The sequence below is a fragment of the Heptranchias perlo genome, chromosome 1 (genome assembly GCF_035084215.1).
Source record: "Heptranchias perlo isolate sHepPer1 chromosome 1, sHepPer1.hap1, whole genome shotgun sequence".
NCBI classification, from domain to species: Eukaryota; Metazoa; Chordata; class Chondrichthyes; order Hexanchiformes; family Hexanchidae; genus Heptranchias; species Heptranchias perlo.
In genome coordinates this window covers 8,692,199-8,708,146 of record NC_090325.1, presented here as the reverse complement: position 1 = coordinate 8,708,146, position 15,948 = coordinate 8,692,199, and the positions used below count along the sequence as shown (strand labels likewise).

The 15,948-nt window shown below is 46.9% G+C and overlaps 1 protein-coding gene across 1 annotated transcript in view; it reads left to right on the top strand.

Annotated features, from left to right (window-relative positions):
* Positions 1-456: 456 nt before the first annotated feature.
* pcgf1 (polycomb group ring finger 1) overlaps positions 457-15,948 on the top strand; it is a 58,245-nt gene continuing 42,753 nt past the window's right edge. The window contains exons 1-2 of the mRNA XM_067980103.1: positions 457-566; positions 5,621-5,726. Coding sequence (XP_067836204.1) covers positions 480-566; positions 5,621-5,726 — 193 coding nt within the window. The 5' untranslated portion in view covers positions 457-479. The remainder of the gene's footprint in view (positions 567-5,620; positions 5,727-15,948) is intronic.

The window sequence follows — 15,948 nt, the reverse complement described above, 5'->3', positions numbered from 1 at the left end:
GTCCGATTGCACCGTGCTCTGGTCTCTAATTGCACCGTGCTCTGGGTGCCCTGTGTCCGATTGCACCGTGCTCTGGGTGCCCTGTGTCCGATTGCACCGTGCTCTGGTCTCTAATTGCACCGTGCCCTGGGTGCCCTGTGTCCGATTGCACCGTGCTCTGGGTGCCCTGTGTCCGATTGCACCGTGCTCTGGGTGCCCTGTGTCCGATTGCACCGTGCTCTGGGTGCCCTGTGTCCGATTGCACCGTGCTCTGGGTGCCCTGTGTCCGATTGCACCGTGCCCTGGGTGCCCTGTGTCCGATTGCACCGTGCTCTGGGTGCCCTGTGTCCGATTGCACCGTGCTCTGGTCTCTGAATGCACCGTCCCTTCCATTCCCAATCCCACAGCTGCTTTCGCGCGGCGCTCTGCAAGGCACGAGCGGTACGTGATGACGCACGGCTGCGGGGGGGGGGGGGGGGGGTGCAGGGTGACGCAGCGCGATGGCGGTTGACGCTCCGATGGCGAACGCGATGCGGCTCCGGAACCAACTGCAGACCGTCTACAAACTGGACCCGCTGCGGAACGAGGTGTGAGCGGGTGGCGGTGGTGGGTCAGTGTACAACAGAGCCGGAATCTGCGTTACCAAGTCTCCGGCGATCGGATCGGAGGCCGCCCGTCCGGTTCCGCTCCCCTCACGACCATCGTGATGAAGTGTGTTTGGAGAGGGGGGGGGGGGATTCTGGGAGAATGCGCATGCGCCGTTACCTGGGCAACTCGGTGCCCGGCCCGTAACGCGCATGCGCCTGGTCTCCAGCACTGGAACAGTGCCCATGCGCCGTTGGAAACAATGCGCATGCGGCTTCTTGGTATTGCAGCTGTTTATCTAGTAGCTGATTATCCAGTAGCAAACACAGCTGGAAGCAATGTGGGCTCTGAACAATCTGTGTAGTTTTTAACAAAAAAACCTGACGGCTGCATGCACTTCCTGCCCACTTTTCTGTTATACATTTATGTGCCCACATTTAGAATGACAATTGCCTATGTAAACTTGTCACGCTGCAATTACCTAATCCTGCCACTGTTGGCACTGCAGCACCTCCACTGGGGAAGCTGTAATTACGGCATGGAACACAGGAACAGGAGGAGGCCATTCAGCCCCTCGAGCCTGTTCCGCCGTTGGAACATAGGAAGAACACAGGAACAGGAGTAGGCCTTTCAGCCCCTCGAGCCTGTTCCGCCATTAGGAACATAGGAAGAACATAGGAACAGGAGTAGGCCATTCAGCCCCTCGAGCCTGTTCCGCCATTCAGTTTGATCACGGCTGATCTGTATCTTAACTCCATCTACCCGCCTTGGTTCTGTAACCATTGATACCCAACAAAAATCTATCAATCTCAGTTTTGAAATTTGCAATTGACCCCCAGCCTCAACAGCTTTTTGTGGGAGAGAGTTCCAGATTTCCACTACCCCTTGTCTGAAGAAGTGTTTGCTGACATCATCTCTGAATGGCCTAGCTCTAATTTTAAGGTTATGCCCCCTTGTTCCGGACTCTCCCAACCAGAGGAAATAGTTTCTCTCTATCTACCCTATCAAATCCTTTAATCATCTTAAACACCTCGATCGGATCACCCCTTAAACTTCTATATTCAAGGGAATACAAACCTGTCCTCATAATTTAACCCTTTTAGCCCCGGTATCATCTGGTGAATCTGATAAGGGTATATAAGTTGCCATTATAAATTTGGACATAGGAATTTGTAATGGAAATAAAATCTTTAAAATAGAGTATGACTTTAAAATAGAGACTGAATTATGTCTGCATGCCCTGGTCCAATCTTGGCCATGATGTGGGAGAATTTCTTACTCTTTTTGGAATAGTGCATAGGGATCGTTCCTGTCCAGCAGAACCAGGCAGCTTAGGCCTCAGTTTAATGTTTCACCCCCAATAGACTGCAACTCTGGCAATTCAGCACTCCCTCAGTATTGCCCTGGGAGTGTCAGTCTCAGATTATGTTTTCAAGTCCTGGTGAGTGGCTTCAACCCACAGTAGCTGAAAACTGGATCAAGATGATATAGTCCATGGAAAGGCCCTTCCCCACTGTTCTTTAGGGAAGGAAACCTTACCTAATCTGGCCTATATGTGACTCCAGTCCCACACCAACAGAGTTGAATCTTAACCAAATTGGCCTAGCAAGCCACTTCAGTTGTATCACAACCACTTGGGTAACTAGGGATGGGCAATAAATGTCGACCTTGCCAGCGACACCCACACCCCGAGAATGGAAAAAAATGTTATTTTGGCTATTACTTTCATGTCGCTGCCCTGAAAGACCTTCCCTTGATATCGGGGATGGTCTGCAGCCAGAATGGTAAAGTCAGAAACGCAAATGGCTGAGTTTGCACAAGACCTCACATGCACAGTCGTTTTAGTGGTGCTGTCTGTGTCTCAAACTACCCCACAGGCAGTATTCAGCAGAACTCCTGCTGCTGGGAAATAAATGCTGCATTGAGGAGAAGTCTCGAGGGGCATTTTTGGTGTCGTAGGCAGTCTGTGGTCTGAATTTCAAAATTCGTTCCCTGCGAGTCTCGTTATGGGTATTTTCTATTTTTTCATTAATCTTCTACCCTCCGCTGCTCTCCCTCGCAGAGGTGCAGTTCCTTGGACGCTGGGTGCCCTCCCCGAGGAGTCACTGTTCAGTGACAGCCTTAACAGTGAGTGGCGGTGGGCTATTTGACACTGGAGGCCATCACATTCGTGCTGATCCCCTATCCTGAGGGCACTGCCTCATGCTGGGGTGCGGCTCCATGGGCGCTCTCTGGTACCATGCCAAAGTGGTCATTCTTCACGTGTGAGTCTAGATCGCGAGCGTTGGAAAGGTGTTCCACCATGATTGATTCTGCCCTCACCTGATGTCCACTGCCAACAGGTTGGTGATCACGAGCATGAATCCTGGCTGGCTCGTCCTTTCCTAACCCGGGTGCTGCGGCCAGTTGTAGCACCCTTACCACCACTCCGGTCTGTGGTGTCATAAAAACATAGAATGATACAGCACAGAAGGCCATTCGGTCCACCGTGCCTATTCTATGTCTTTGAAAGAGCTCTCCAATTAGTCCCCCTCCCCTGCTCTTTCTATGCAAATTTTCCTTCTCAAATTCCCAATTCCCTTTTGAAACTTACCATTGAATCTGCTTCCACCACCCTCTCAGGCAGTGAGTTCCAGATCATAACAATTCGCAGCGTGAGAAGATTTCTCCTCATCTCCCCTCTGGTTCTTTTGCCAATTACCTTAAATCTGTGTCCTCTGGTTACCAACAGTTTCTCCTTGTTTACTCAATCAAAATCCCTCATGATTTTGAACGCCTCTGTTAAATCTCCTCTTAACCTTCTCTGCTCTAAGGAGAACAATCCCAGCTTCTCAAGTCTCTCCTCATGACTGGTGCTAACTAACTAAGACAGACTGGGGATCAAACCTAGGACCTCGTGGTCTGTTCGGCTCAGAGATGGGGACTTGAGCGCTGTGAATGCGATTGTTACGGTATTGGCCGATGAAAAGGTGATGGTTCACTTCTGGAGGATGGCAGTCTTCATACTGGGGAGTATGAAAATGAAGGTGCAAACTGAAGCTTTGAGAGAAGGCTGACTGCTGGCATCATTTGGGAGCGCCTGCTGTGTGTTTTATTCTGTGTGCCGTTCTGACGATTTGCTGCTGCCTGTGTGATTTGGGATTTCTGAATCTTAACAGCTCTGCAGCTTCCCCCTTTGTCCAGTATGGTGCTGAGGGAGGCTCCGAGTTCAGACCTTCACCCGTGCTGTTCTCAACTGGAGTGACAGTCGTGGCACTCCGACTGACCTCAACACACCTGGGGCAATGGAGAGGCAAACATCAGCTAGGCTCCTGGTAGTTATCCAGTGTCCCCCCGCACTAGTATATGCAGGTGCGCACACATTCGGTGAGAGACAGGGCCGGCTGTTATTTCCCCCTGCACCCCATAGTCACATTGATTGGCTCACAGACGGAGAATAGCCATTTCAACAAGGTACTAGAGTGAAGGCAGCACCTGAGGGGGGCTGTACCCGAGCACAGATCACCACCTTCAGGAGAGGAGGGGCACACTGCCAGCACCTGAGGGGGGCTGTACCCGAGCACAGATCACCACCTTCAGGAGAGGAGGGGCACACTGCCAGCACCTGAGGGGGGCTGTACCCGAGCACAGATCACCACCTTCAGGAGAGGAGGGGCACACTGCCAGCACCTGAGGGGGGCTGTACCCGAGCACAGATCACCACCTTCAGGAGAGATGGGGCACACTGCCAGCACCTGAGGGGGTCTGTACCCGAGCACAGATCACCACCTTCAGGAGAGGAGGGGCACACTGCCAGCACCTGAGGGGGGCTGTACCCGAGCACAGATCACCACCTTCAGGAGAGATGGGGCACACTGCCAGCACCTGAGGGGGTCTGTACCCGAGCACAGATCACCACCTTCAGGAGAGGAGGGGCACACTGCCAGCACCTGAGGGGGGCTGTACCCGAGCACAGATCACCACCTTCAGGAGAGATGGGGCACACTGCCAGCACCTGAGGGGGTCTGTACCCGAGCACAGATCACCACCTTCAGGAGAGGACAGGCACACTATGCATGTGCTCCCTTTCTCCGTTTCCTGGCACAAGGCCCTGCTAGGGGTGAGTCTGTGCGGGGGAACTGACTGGTCCAATTTCAGTACTCTGTGGCCTGGCTGGGCGGAGTGCATTTTGAGTGGGCTGGACCTGCCCGGTACCTGGGAAAGGCAGGGGTGGAGGGGGGAGGTTAAAGCCAGTAGAAAGTCTCACTCGCTATGTCTGGAGACGTCAGTGAGGAGGTGCTGGGAGAGCAAAGGTGAAAACATATTGCTGGTCTAGGCTGGGAGGTCAGCCCTCTCTTGGCCAAAGCCCAGATGGCATGTAGGAGTCGAGCGCGTGTATGAGATCCGGTTAAATCCATGGCCTCTGCTGGTAAGCTGGTCTCAGTTAACCAATCTCCTCTGCTGTTTTTAACTGTCGTCATAGAGTCATAAAATAATAGAAATGTACGGCACAGAAGGAGGCCATTCAGCCCCTCATGTCTGTGCCAGTCGAAAAAGAGCTACCCAGCCTAATCCCACTTTTCAGCTCTTGGTCCGTAACCTTGTAGGTCGCGGCACTTCAAGTGCATATCCAAGTACTTTTTAAAGGCAATGAGGGTTTCTGCCTCTACCACCCTCTCAGGCAGTGAGTTCCAGACCCCCACCACCCTCTGGGTGAAAAAATTTCTCCTCAACTCCCCTCTGATCCTCCTACCAATTACTTTAAATCCATGCCCCCTGGTCACTGACCCCTCTGCTAAGGGAAATAGGTCCTTCCTATCCATTCTATCTTGGCCCCTCATAATTTTATACACCTCAATTAAATCACCCCTCAGCCTCCTCTGTTCCAAAGAAAACAACCCCAGCCTATCCAATCTTTCCTCATAACTAAAATTCTCCAGTCCTGGCAACATCCTCGTAAATCTCCTCTGTACCCTCTCTCGTGCAATCATATCTTTCCTGTAATGAGGAGGGGGTAACACTGGCCTGCGATACGATCCGTCGCATGACTAGCGGTGCTGTGCTTTATCATTGGCAGGAAGAAGTGAAAGTGAAGATTAAAGACCTGAATGAGCACATCGTCTGTTATCTGTGCGCTGGCTACTTCATAGACGCGACCACTATCACAGAGTGTTTACATACATGTGAGTTTTTGAAGCGAGTACTTTTATACAGTGAGATGCTGCCTCGGTGGAACCTTAACATTAAAGGGTGTGATTAGAACCACCCACGAAACGTTGGCTGGAAAATCTCGGGAGAAGGGGGAAGAGGGGTGATGCAAAGAATCTTTCTGTTCACTCATTTTCAAGTGAGGGATACTGTGCCACTGTACTTACTGATCGCATCACCTGGTCAATGTTGAAGACTCGAATACTGCTCCCACGTCTGGGGATGTTCAACTGACACTTCTCTTGTACTCCTGTGTAGGCGACAGAAAGTCGCTTACAGCCTGCTAGTCATCTATCTCTCACCCCTCAAGCCTTTCTCCATCCCCTTCTCTCTCTCTCTCTTCCTCCTCCCTCCCCCCCCCTCCAATCATATCTTGTTTCTGTCCGTTTTATTATTCCACCACAGTCAATGCTTGTTCCTTCTAAGTTCCAAATCCCCCGTCCTACACACTCTTCCTCCTCCCAGTATTCTCAGTTTTGAAATCAAGACTCATTGCACTATCTTCTGCTCTAACCCGCTCTTCTCCAGGCCTTTAAAACAATGGAGCTCCTTATCTCCCTCAGTCTTCCCTTCCTGCTGCAACCTACAAACACTTGGGATGTCCTGAGGACTTGAGAGTCCCCATGTCAATAAAAGTTCTTTTTCTTTCTTTTAAGATTTAGGCCATGCAATCAGTAACTTATGACTTACCCTTTTTTTAAAAATTCATTCTCGGGATGTGGGCGTCACTGGCGAGGCCGGCATTTATTGTCCATCCCTAGTTGCCCTCCTTGAGAAGGTGGTGGTGAGCTGCCGCCTTGAACTGCTGCAGTCCGTGTGGTAAAGGTGCTCCCACAGTGCTGTCAGATCGGGAGTTCCAGGATTTTGACCCAGGCGGTGTTAGTTAGAGTGTGAGATGGTGCGATGAGTTTTGATTTAAACAGTGAGGATGTATGGAGGAGAGAGGTATGTAGAACATTGCAGTTGGAGCTTGGAGAGAGGAAATTTCACAGTTGTGCGTTTATGAATGCACTTTGATTTCAGAAAAATGTTTTTAAACACAATGGGGTTGAGTTTCTGCTTTGGGCGCAATCAGGAAATTGAGCCCAAACTGAGCCCGAAATTGCTGGTGACGTTAAAGTTTAGGTTTCCGCTAAAGGGTATTTGCATAACCACAAACGTAAAATCTTCCATGAACCAGTGCAATCGGGCAGGGTAATAGGACGAAATCGTTTCGTTTTTTTTCTTTGCATTAAAAAATATTCATTAATGTATTTGAGAGTGGTAACCTGGTGCAGTTTTATTAAATACAGCTGAAAATGGGTTTATCACAAACAATAAGCATTTTTAATAAGTGTGTCCAGTCCTCCACCTGTGAGTAACCCGATTTTAAATCACTGAAAATGACTTTAAAAAAACTATACTGAACCATTTACTAGTTTCGTTGGTGCACACTAGTCAGTTTCTTAGTAAATTAAACATTTTTTGTATGTAAAAACTTTAAAACGTGCCCACAAGTGCCTGAGCGCCTGAAAAAATTAGCGTAATTTGAAGAGCATTCCCCAACCAGCGCAATCAGCAGAATCTCGCAGTTTCCACCCGGGGGCTTGGCCAGTTTTGTGGGCGGGGCTTGATCCGGGCGAATTGAATCTTAAACAAGGGTAAAAGATCGAGGAAAACACGAGCGTAAGTGGTTTTGGGCGTAACTCACTTACGTTTAAAATTCCCCGATCTTTTGCGCTGGAATCTGGGCACGAAACAAGCGTCACTCGACCCCAGTCTATTCTTAACTCAAATGATCTGATAATTCAAATTATTTTTAGCATTGAGTTCCCACTTTGCTGTGTTATTTATGTTCTTAATTCAAATTATTGGATCATTCATTTTTTAGTACAAAAAAACCATTGAATCTATCAGACATAGGCTGTATAAAAAGAAGGGAAAGAAAGAACTTGCATTTACATAGCGCCTTTCATGACCTCAGGACGTCCCGAATATACGAATTAAGAGCAGGAGTAGGCCATTCGGCCCCTCGAGCCTGCTCTGCCATTTGATAAGATCATGGCTGATCTGATTGTGACCTCAACCCTACTTTCCCGTCTCCCTTGTTAATCAGGAATCTATCTAACTCGGCCTTAAAAATATTCAATGACCCTGCCTCCACCACAATCTGGGGAAGGGAGTTCCACAGACTCACGACCCTCTGAGAGAAAACATTTCTCCTCATCTCCGTCTTATATGGGAGGCCTCTTATTTTTAAACTGTGGCCCCTAGTTCTAGTCTCTCCCACAAGGGGAAACATCCTCTCAGCATCTACCCCTTCTAGTCCCCTCAGGATCTTATATGTTTCAATAAGATCACCTCTCATTCTTCTAAACTCCAATGTATACAGGCCCAACTTGTCCAACCTTTCCTCATAAGATAACCCCCTCATCCCAGGAATCAGTCGAGTGAACCTTCTCTGAACCACCTCTAAAACAATTATGTCATTTCTTAAATAAGGAGACCAAAACTGCACACAGTATTCTAGATGTGGTCTCACCAATGCCCTGTACAACTGTAGCAAAACATCTCTACTTTTATATTCCATTCTCCTTGCAATAAATGACAACATTCCATTTGCCTTCCTAATCACTTGCTGTACCTGCATACTAATTTTTTGTGATTCATGTACGAGGACACCCAGATCCCTCTGTACCTCAGAGTTCTGCAATCTGTCTCCATTTAAATAACATACTGCTTTTCTATTCCTCCTGCCAAAGTGGACAAGTTCACATTTTCCAACATTATACTCCATCTGCCAAATTTTTACCCACTCACTTAACTTATCTATATCCCTTTGCAGACTCCTTATGCCCTGTTCACAACTTACTTTCCTACCTACCTTTGTGTCATCAGCAAATTTAGCAACAATACATTCGGTCCCTTCATCCAAGTCATTGATATAGATTGTAAATAGTTGAGGCCCAAGCACTGATCCCTGTGGCACTCCACTCGTTACACCTTGCCAACCTAAAAATGACCCATTTATGCCTACTCTCTGTTTCCTGTTAGCTAACCAATCCTTTATTCATGTTAATATATTACCCCCTACACCATGAGCTCTTATTTTGTGTAGTAGCCTTTGATGTGGCACCTTGTCAAATGCCTTCTGGAAATCCAAGTACACAACATCCACAGGATCCCCTTTATCCAAGTTGCTTGTAACTTCCTCAAAGAACACTAATAAATTAGTCAAACCCGATTTCCCTTTCACAAAGCTGTGTTGACTCTGACTGATTGCATTGAGATTTTCTAAGTGCCCTGCTATAACCTCCTTTATAATAGATTCTAGCATTTTCCCTATGACAGATGTTGAGCTAACTGGCCTGTAGCTTCCTTCTTTCTGTCTCCCTCCTTTCTTGAATAGAGGAGTTACATTCGCTATTTTCCAATCTGATGGGACCCTTCCAGAATCTAGGGAATTAATACCAATGCGTCTACTATCTCTGCAGCCACTTCTTTTAAGACGCTAGGATGAAGGGTAATTAAGTACTTTTTAAGTGTAGTCGCTGTTGTAATGTGGGAAATGCAGCAGCCAATTTGTGCACAACAAGGTCACACAAACAGCAATGTGATAATGACCAGATAATCTGTTTTAGTGATGATGGTTGAGGGATAAATATTGGCCAGGACATTGGGGAGAACTCCCCTGCTCTTCTTCGAAATACGTCCACCTGAGAGGGCAGACGGGCAAGTTTGATTTAAAGTCTCATTCGAAAGACGGCACCTCCGACAGTGCAGCACTCCCTCAGTACTGCACTGGAATGTCAACCTAGATGTTGTGCACAAGTCTCTGGAGTGGAACTCAAACCCACAGCCCTCTGACTCGGAGACGAGAGTGCTACCCACTGAGCCACAGCTGGCATCGAATATATAGTTCATAATGCAATGAATAGAAGTCTCCAGTGTACCTAACATTTTAGAAACCACAGTTCTGTTGAGGGCACTGGGTGGCAAAGTGAACTTGACGATTGCTACTGCCTCTGGGACCTGGTACAAATTCAGCTCAGACTGATTAAGTTGCATCTGTATGCAAGGATCCTATGTGAAATGAGCTTGGGCAGTCTCAGACTAGTCCCCACTGGATTTGGTTCCATGGTACATAAGTGACCTTCATTTTGCCATCTCACGCACAGAGGTCAGAAGATGTCACACTGGTGTCTTAGAAGGCACCTTCTGAGGTTGGGACAGCTGGGGAAGAGTAGGCAAAACTGTGGCAGATGGATTTCAACGCAGGGAAGTGTGAGGCCATCCATTTTGGATTAAAAAAAGATAGATCCGAATATTTTTTAAATGGTGAAAAGTGAGGAACAGTGGACTTCCAAAGAGATTTAGGGGCTCATGTACACAGATCACTAAAATGTAATGGTTAGGTACAAAAAAAAATCAAAAAAGCTAGTGGAAGGATTGCTTTTATATCTAGAGGGCTAGAATATAAAGAGGTGGAAGTTTTGTTACAGCTATATAAAGCCCTGGTTAGACCACATCTGGATTATTGTGTACAGTTCTGGGCACCGCACCTTAGAAAGGATATATCGGGCTTGGAAGGAGTAAGAACGTAAGAACATAAGAAATAGCAGCAGGAGTAGGCCATCTGACCCCTCGAGCCTGCTCCGCCATTCAATAAGATCATGGCTGATCTTCTACCTCAACGTCATTTTCCTGCACTGTCCCCATGTCCCTTGATGCCTTTAATATCTAGAAATCTGTCAATCTCTGTTTTGAATGTACTCAATGACTGAGCCTCCACAGCCCTCTGGGGTAGAGAATTCCAAAGATTCACCACCCTCTGAGTGAAGAAATTTCTCCTCATCTCAGTCCAAAATGGCCTACCCTTTATTCTGAGACTGTGACCCCTGGTTCTAGACTCCCCAGCCAGGGGAAACATCCTCCCTGCACCTACCATGTCGAGCCCTGTAAGAATTTTGTATGTTTCAATGAGATCACCTCTCATTCTTCTAAACTCTAGAGAATGCAGGCCCAGTCTGCTCAATCTCTCCTCATACAACAATCCCGCCATCCCAGGAATCAGTCTGGTGAACCCTTTGAATATCAACATTTCCCAATCTCTCACCATTTAAAAAATACTTTGCATTTATGTTTTTCCTACCAAAGTGGATAACTTCACATTTTTCCACATTATATTCCATCTGCCATGTTCTTGCCTCACTTAGCCTGTCTATATCCCCTTGAAGCCTCTTTGCATCCTCCTCATAACTCACATTCCCACCTAGTTTTGTGTCATCAGCAAACTTGGAAATATTACATTTGGTCCCCTCATCCAAATCATTGATATAGATTATGAACAGCTGGGGCCTAAGCACCGATCCCTGCAGTACCCCACTAGTCACAGTCTGCCAACCTGAAAAAGACCCGTTTGTTCCTACTCTCTGTTTTCTGTCTGTTAACCAATTCTCAATCCATGCCTGTATATTACCCCCAATTCCATGTGCTTTAACTTTGTTCACCAACCTCCTGTGTGGGACTTTATCGAAAGCCTTCTGAAAATCCAAATACACCACATCCACCGGTTCCCCCTTATCTGTTCTACTAGTTACATCCTCAAAGAACTCCAATAGGTTTGTCAAACATGATTTCCCTTTCATAAATCCATGTTGACTCTACCAAACCCTATTATTATTTTCTAAGTGTCCTGTTATCACATCCTTTATAATAGATTCTAGCATTTTCCCTACTACTGATGTCAGGCTAACAGGTCTGTAGTTCCCTGTTTTCTCTCTCCCTCCTTTCTTAAATAATGGGGTTACATTTGCTCCCCTCCAATCTGCAGGAACCATTCGAGAATCTATAGAATTTTGGAAGATGACAATCAATGCATCCACTATATAGCCACCTCTTTCAAAACCCTGGGATGTAGATCATCGGGTCCTTGGGATTTATCGACTTAAGAACATAAGAACATAAGAAATTGGAGCAGGAGTAGGCCAATCGGCCCCTCGAGCCTGCTCCGCCATTTAATAAGATCATGGCTGATCTGATCCCAACCACAAATCTAAAGAACACAAGAAGTCGGAGCAGGACCCGGCCACATAGCCCCTGGGCCCTCTCCGCCACCCACAGGGCATTGACCGATCCGAACTCAGCTTCATGTCCAATTTCCTGCCCGCTCCCCATAACCCCTAATTCCCTTTACTTCGAGGAAACTGTCTATTTCTGTTTTAAATTTATCTAATGATGTAGCTTCCACAGCTTCCTGGGGCAGCATATTCCACAGACCTACCACCCTCTGAGTGAAGAAGTTTCTCCTCATCTCAGTTTTGAAAGAGCAGCCCCTTATTCTAAGATTATGCCCCCTAGTTCTAGTTTCACCCATCTTTGGGAACATCCTTACTGCATCCACCCGATCAAGACCCCTCACAATCTTATATGTTTCAATAAGATCGCCTCTCATTCTTCTGAACTCCAATGAGTAGAGTCCCAATCTACTCAACCTCTCCTCATATGTGCGCCCCCTCATCCCCGGGATTAACCGAGTGAACCTTCTTTGTACTGCCTCGAGAGCAAGTATGTCTTTTCTTAAGTATGGAGACCAAAACTGTATGCAGTATTCCAGGTGCGGTCTCACCAATACCTTATATAACTGCAGCAATACCTCCCTGTTTTTATATTCTATCCCCCTAGCAATAAAAGCCAACATTCCGTTGGCTTTCTTGATCACCTGCTGCACCTGCATACCAACTTTTTGATTTTCTTGCACTAGGACCCCCAGATCCCTTTGTACTGCAGTACTTTCCAGTCTCTCGCCATTAAGAAAATAACTTGCTCTCTGATTTTTCCTGCCAAAGTGCATAACCTCACATTTTCCAATATTATATTGCATCTGCCAAATCTCCGCCCACTCACCCAGCCTGTCTATATCCCCTTGCAGGTTTTTTATGTCCTCCTCACTCTCTACTTTCCCTCCCATCTTTGTATCATCTGCAAATTTTGATATGTTGCACTCGGTACCATTAATTTCTCTAGTACTATTTTTTTACTAATACTAATTTCTTTCAGTTCCTCATTCTCTCCAGACCCTTCTGGAAGGTTTTTTGTGTCTTCTTCCGTGAAGACAGACACAAAGTATTTATTTGTTTAATTTCCCTGCCATTTCCTTGTTCCCCATTATAATTTCTCCCGTCTCTGTCTGTAAGGGACCCACATTTGCCTTTGCCAGTCTTTTCCTTTTTACATACCTACAGAAGCTTTTACAGCGCAGATTTACCAGAATGTCACCAGCGCTCCAAAGGAGAGATTACATAAACTACGCTGGTATTCCCTGGAATATTGAGGTTAAGGGGTGATTTGATTGAGGTATTTAGGATTTTGAAAGGAATTGATAGGGTAGATGGAGAGAAACATTTTCCCGCTGGTGGGGGAATCTAGGACGGTGACATAAACTTAAAATCAGAACCAGGCCATTCAGGGAGAAGCTAGGAAACCCTTCTTCACACAAAGGATGGTAGAAATGTGGAACGCCAACGAAAAGCAGTAGATGCTAGCTCAATTATTAATTTTTAAATCTGAGATCGATAGCTTTTTTCTAGCCAAGGCCATTAAGGGATATGCAGCCAAGGCGGATTAATGGAGTTAGGATTCAGATCAGCCATGCTCTCATTGAATGGCGGAACAGGCTCGAGGGGCTGAATGGCCTCCTCCTGTTCCTATGTTCCTATGTTCCAATTACTCTTCAACTAACCGTGCAGAGTCCGACCTGAAAGTGCTTGGTATTGAGACTCATTGCTTCAAATGCAGTGTCTGTCCTCAGCACTAATGTCCCTCACCTTGTTGAGCACAAAAATTTCATGCAAACATTAAAAAAACTTTTCTGTAAATCAATTAATATGTTCTCCATATGTGAACTTAACCTCCCATATTAAATGCAGCTGATATTGTTATGTCTTAGCAGTAACTGAATACATTGTAAATCTTAATGTAATTGTGCCTTTTATTGGTGCACTTAAATCTCCATATTTTTCTATAGAAAAGAGATGACTGTAGCAGATTTTGGGAGAGTGGTTGTGAAATTTAATCATGGTCTGAGTTGTAGACTGTAAAAGTTCTTGTGGAGAAAACGCTGAGTAATGCTTCAAAAGAACTGTGTGGGAGAGTCCGGGGGCAGAGTTCCTGGGCCAGAGTGACAGTAGATGGGCCACAACTTGTTTCAACGCCCCCCCCTGAGTTAGCGGAGAAATCGGCCAGGGTTCCCGCTCGCGATTGCTATCAACTGAGCCCTGCGTGTGCACATTGGGTGAGGACAGGTCCGCGTTCAGCACAGACTTGTGACGTCACGATGCATGCACTAATACGTCAACACAGACTGCTGCCGCCTTTAAACGCGCGCGCACCCACACACACACACACACACACACACACTGTAAACAGCCTGCAAACACCACATCAATCTGTTACACCCCATCACCATAGCAACACCCGGAGCAACGATTGCCAAATGACTACATCACAGTTCCTGAATCGCCTGCCGCTAATCTGTCTAGGCTCGTACTTGGAAGAATGAACACTTGGGTGAAGCACTGGGAGGTTGCTGGTATTTATGTATCCCTAGCCCAGTAAAAGGGGATGAGAGAAAATTGGGGAGGTCGGGGGGGGGGGGGAGGAGACGATGTCTCTCCCTTTTTATTTGCCTTTCCCGCCCATCGTCCTTAACTGAGAATTCAGGCAGCCCAGCTCAGTACTCCAGCAGCGCTGTTGCCTGATGGTTAGACGAAGATTCATGAGACCGGACAGTGGTGACTGACTTAGAATAATAGGAGGTCATTTTAACCAAACTCGCTGGGCGGCACATCCACACAATGGGGACAATTTTAACCTAACCCGCCCTTCGGGAAACTGACGAGATCGGGTGCGTCACTGGCTTTATACCCCACCCGATTTTACTCTCCGTTGAAGCTGGTACGTTAGGTTAAAATTACCCCCATAGAGTCACAGAACATTCCAGGGCAGAAACGGACCTTTCGACACAGAGGTTTGCTCCATGTGAGCCACCAAGTCTAATCTCACTCACCCGCTCACTCCCCATACCCTTTCATATTTTTCTCTTACAGGCCAATATTTAATTCCCTATTAAAGGAATTTTTGGAGTCTGCCTCAATATGTTTGTGGCAGAGAATTCCACATTCTAACCACCCTCTGTTTAAAGACATTTTTTCTAGCCTGGTCTGTAATTCTGACTGGCCCCGATTAACTCAAGTCTCTCCAAAAGTTTAGTAATTTCACAGGAGCATAGGAATTGCTAGTCGAAAAAAGACCAAGGTCCATCTAGTTCGCCCTCTACCATCCTGGTAGTCGCATAAAGCAACGATAATGGAGTTGTTGACAAATCATAGCAATCAATCTCTATCAATTAGTCTATAACAGACTCAGAAATGACACAGGGAAAACCTTCCCAGTGCTGGAGAGCTTTGGGAACCATAGATCCAAAATCACCTTTTTCCTCTCAAGCCTGCTACACTTACCACACATTATGTCTCAAATTACTCGTACACTGTATCCCAGAATCCCATATTATAGACTCTAGTAGTTTATCAGAAGTAAGATTATCTGGCCTATAATTACCTGGCTGGTCCCTATTGTCCAGTTTGCTTATTTTTCTCCCTTGCCCTGGGAAAGGCAGCTTGGTCCCTGCTCCCCTTCTTACCCATGCCATGGCACTCTTCATGGAGACCGAAGGACACTGCATTTATGGGGACACGAGAAACAACGTACTGGATGGCTGCTCCGCGCAAAATGGCCGACCTCTACTTCGGGCCATCCAATCAACAGGACAGCTGATGAGGCGTTAAGGTTGACATCAGCGCCCCCCGGCCTACCTGGACATTAAGGACATAGTACCTCAAAAGTCTCTACACTCCACCTGGCCAGCACTGAAAACTAATACCCCTCATTGCCCACTCCCTCAAATATCTATCTAATTCTCCTGTCATTTTTTTGCACTGTTGCCCATATCAGCTGCCCGCATTAACCACCTTTTACGTAAAGTCTTTGGGGGTAATTTTGACTTCGGGCGATAGTGTAAAACGGGCGATATCAGATCAGCCGCCCGTTATCCATCTCTCCCGATCTCCCATTGAAGTCAATCGTCCGTTATCCATCTCTCCCGATCTCCCATTGAAGTCAATCCCCCGTCATCCATCTCTCTCGATCTCCCATTGAAGT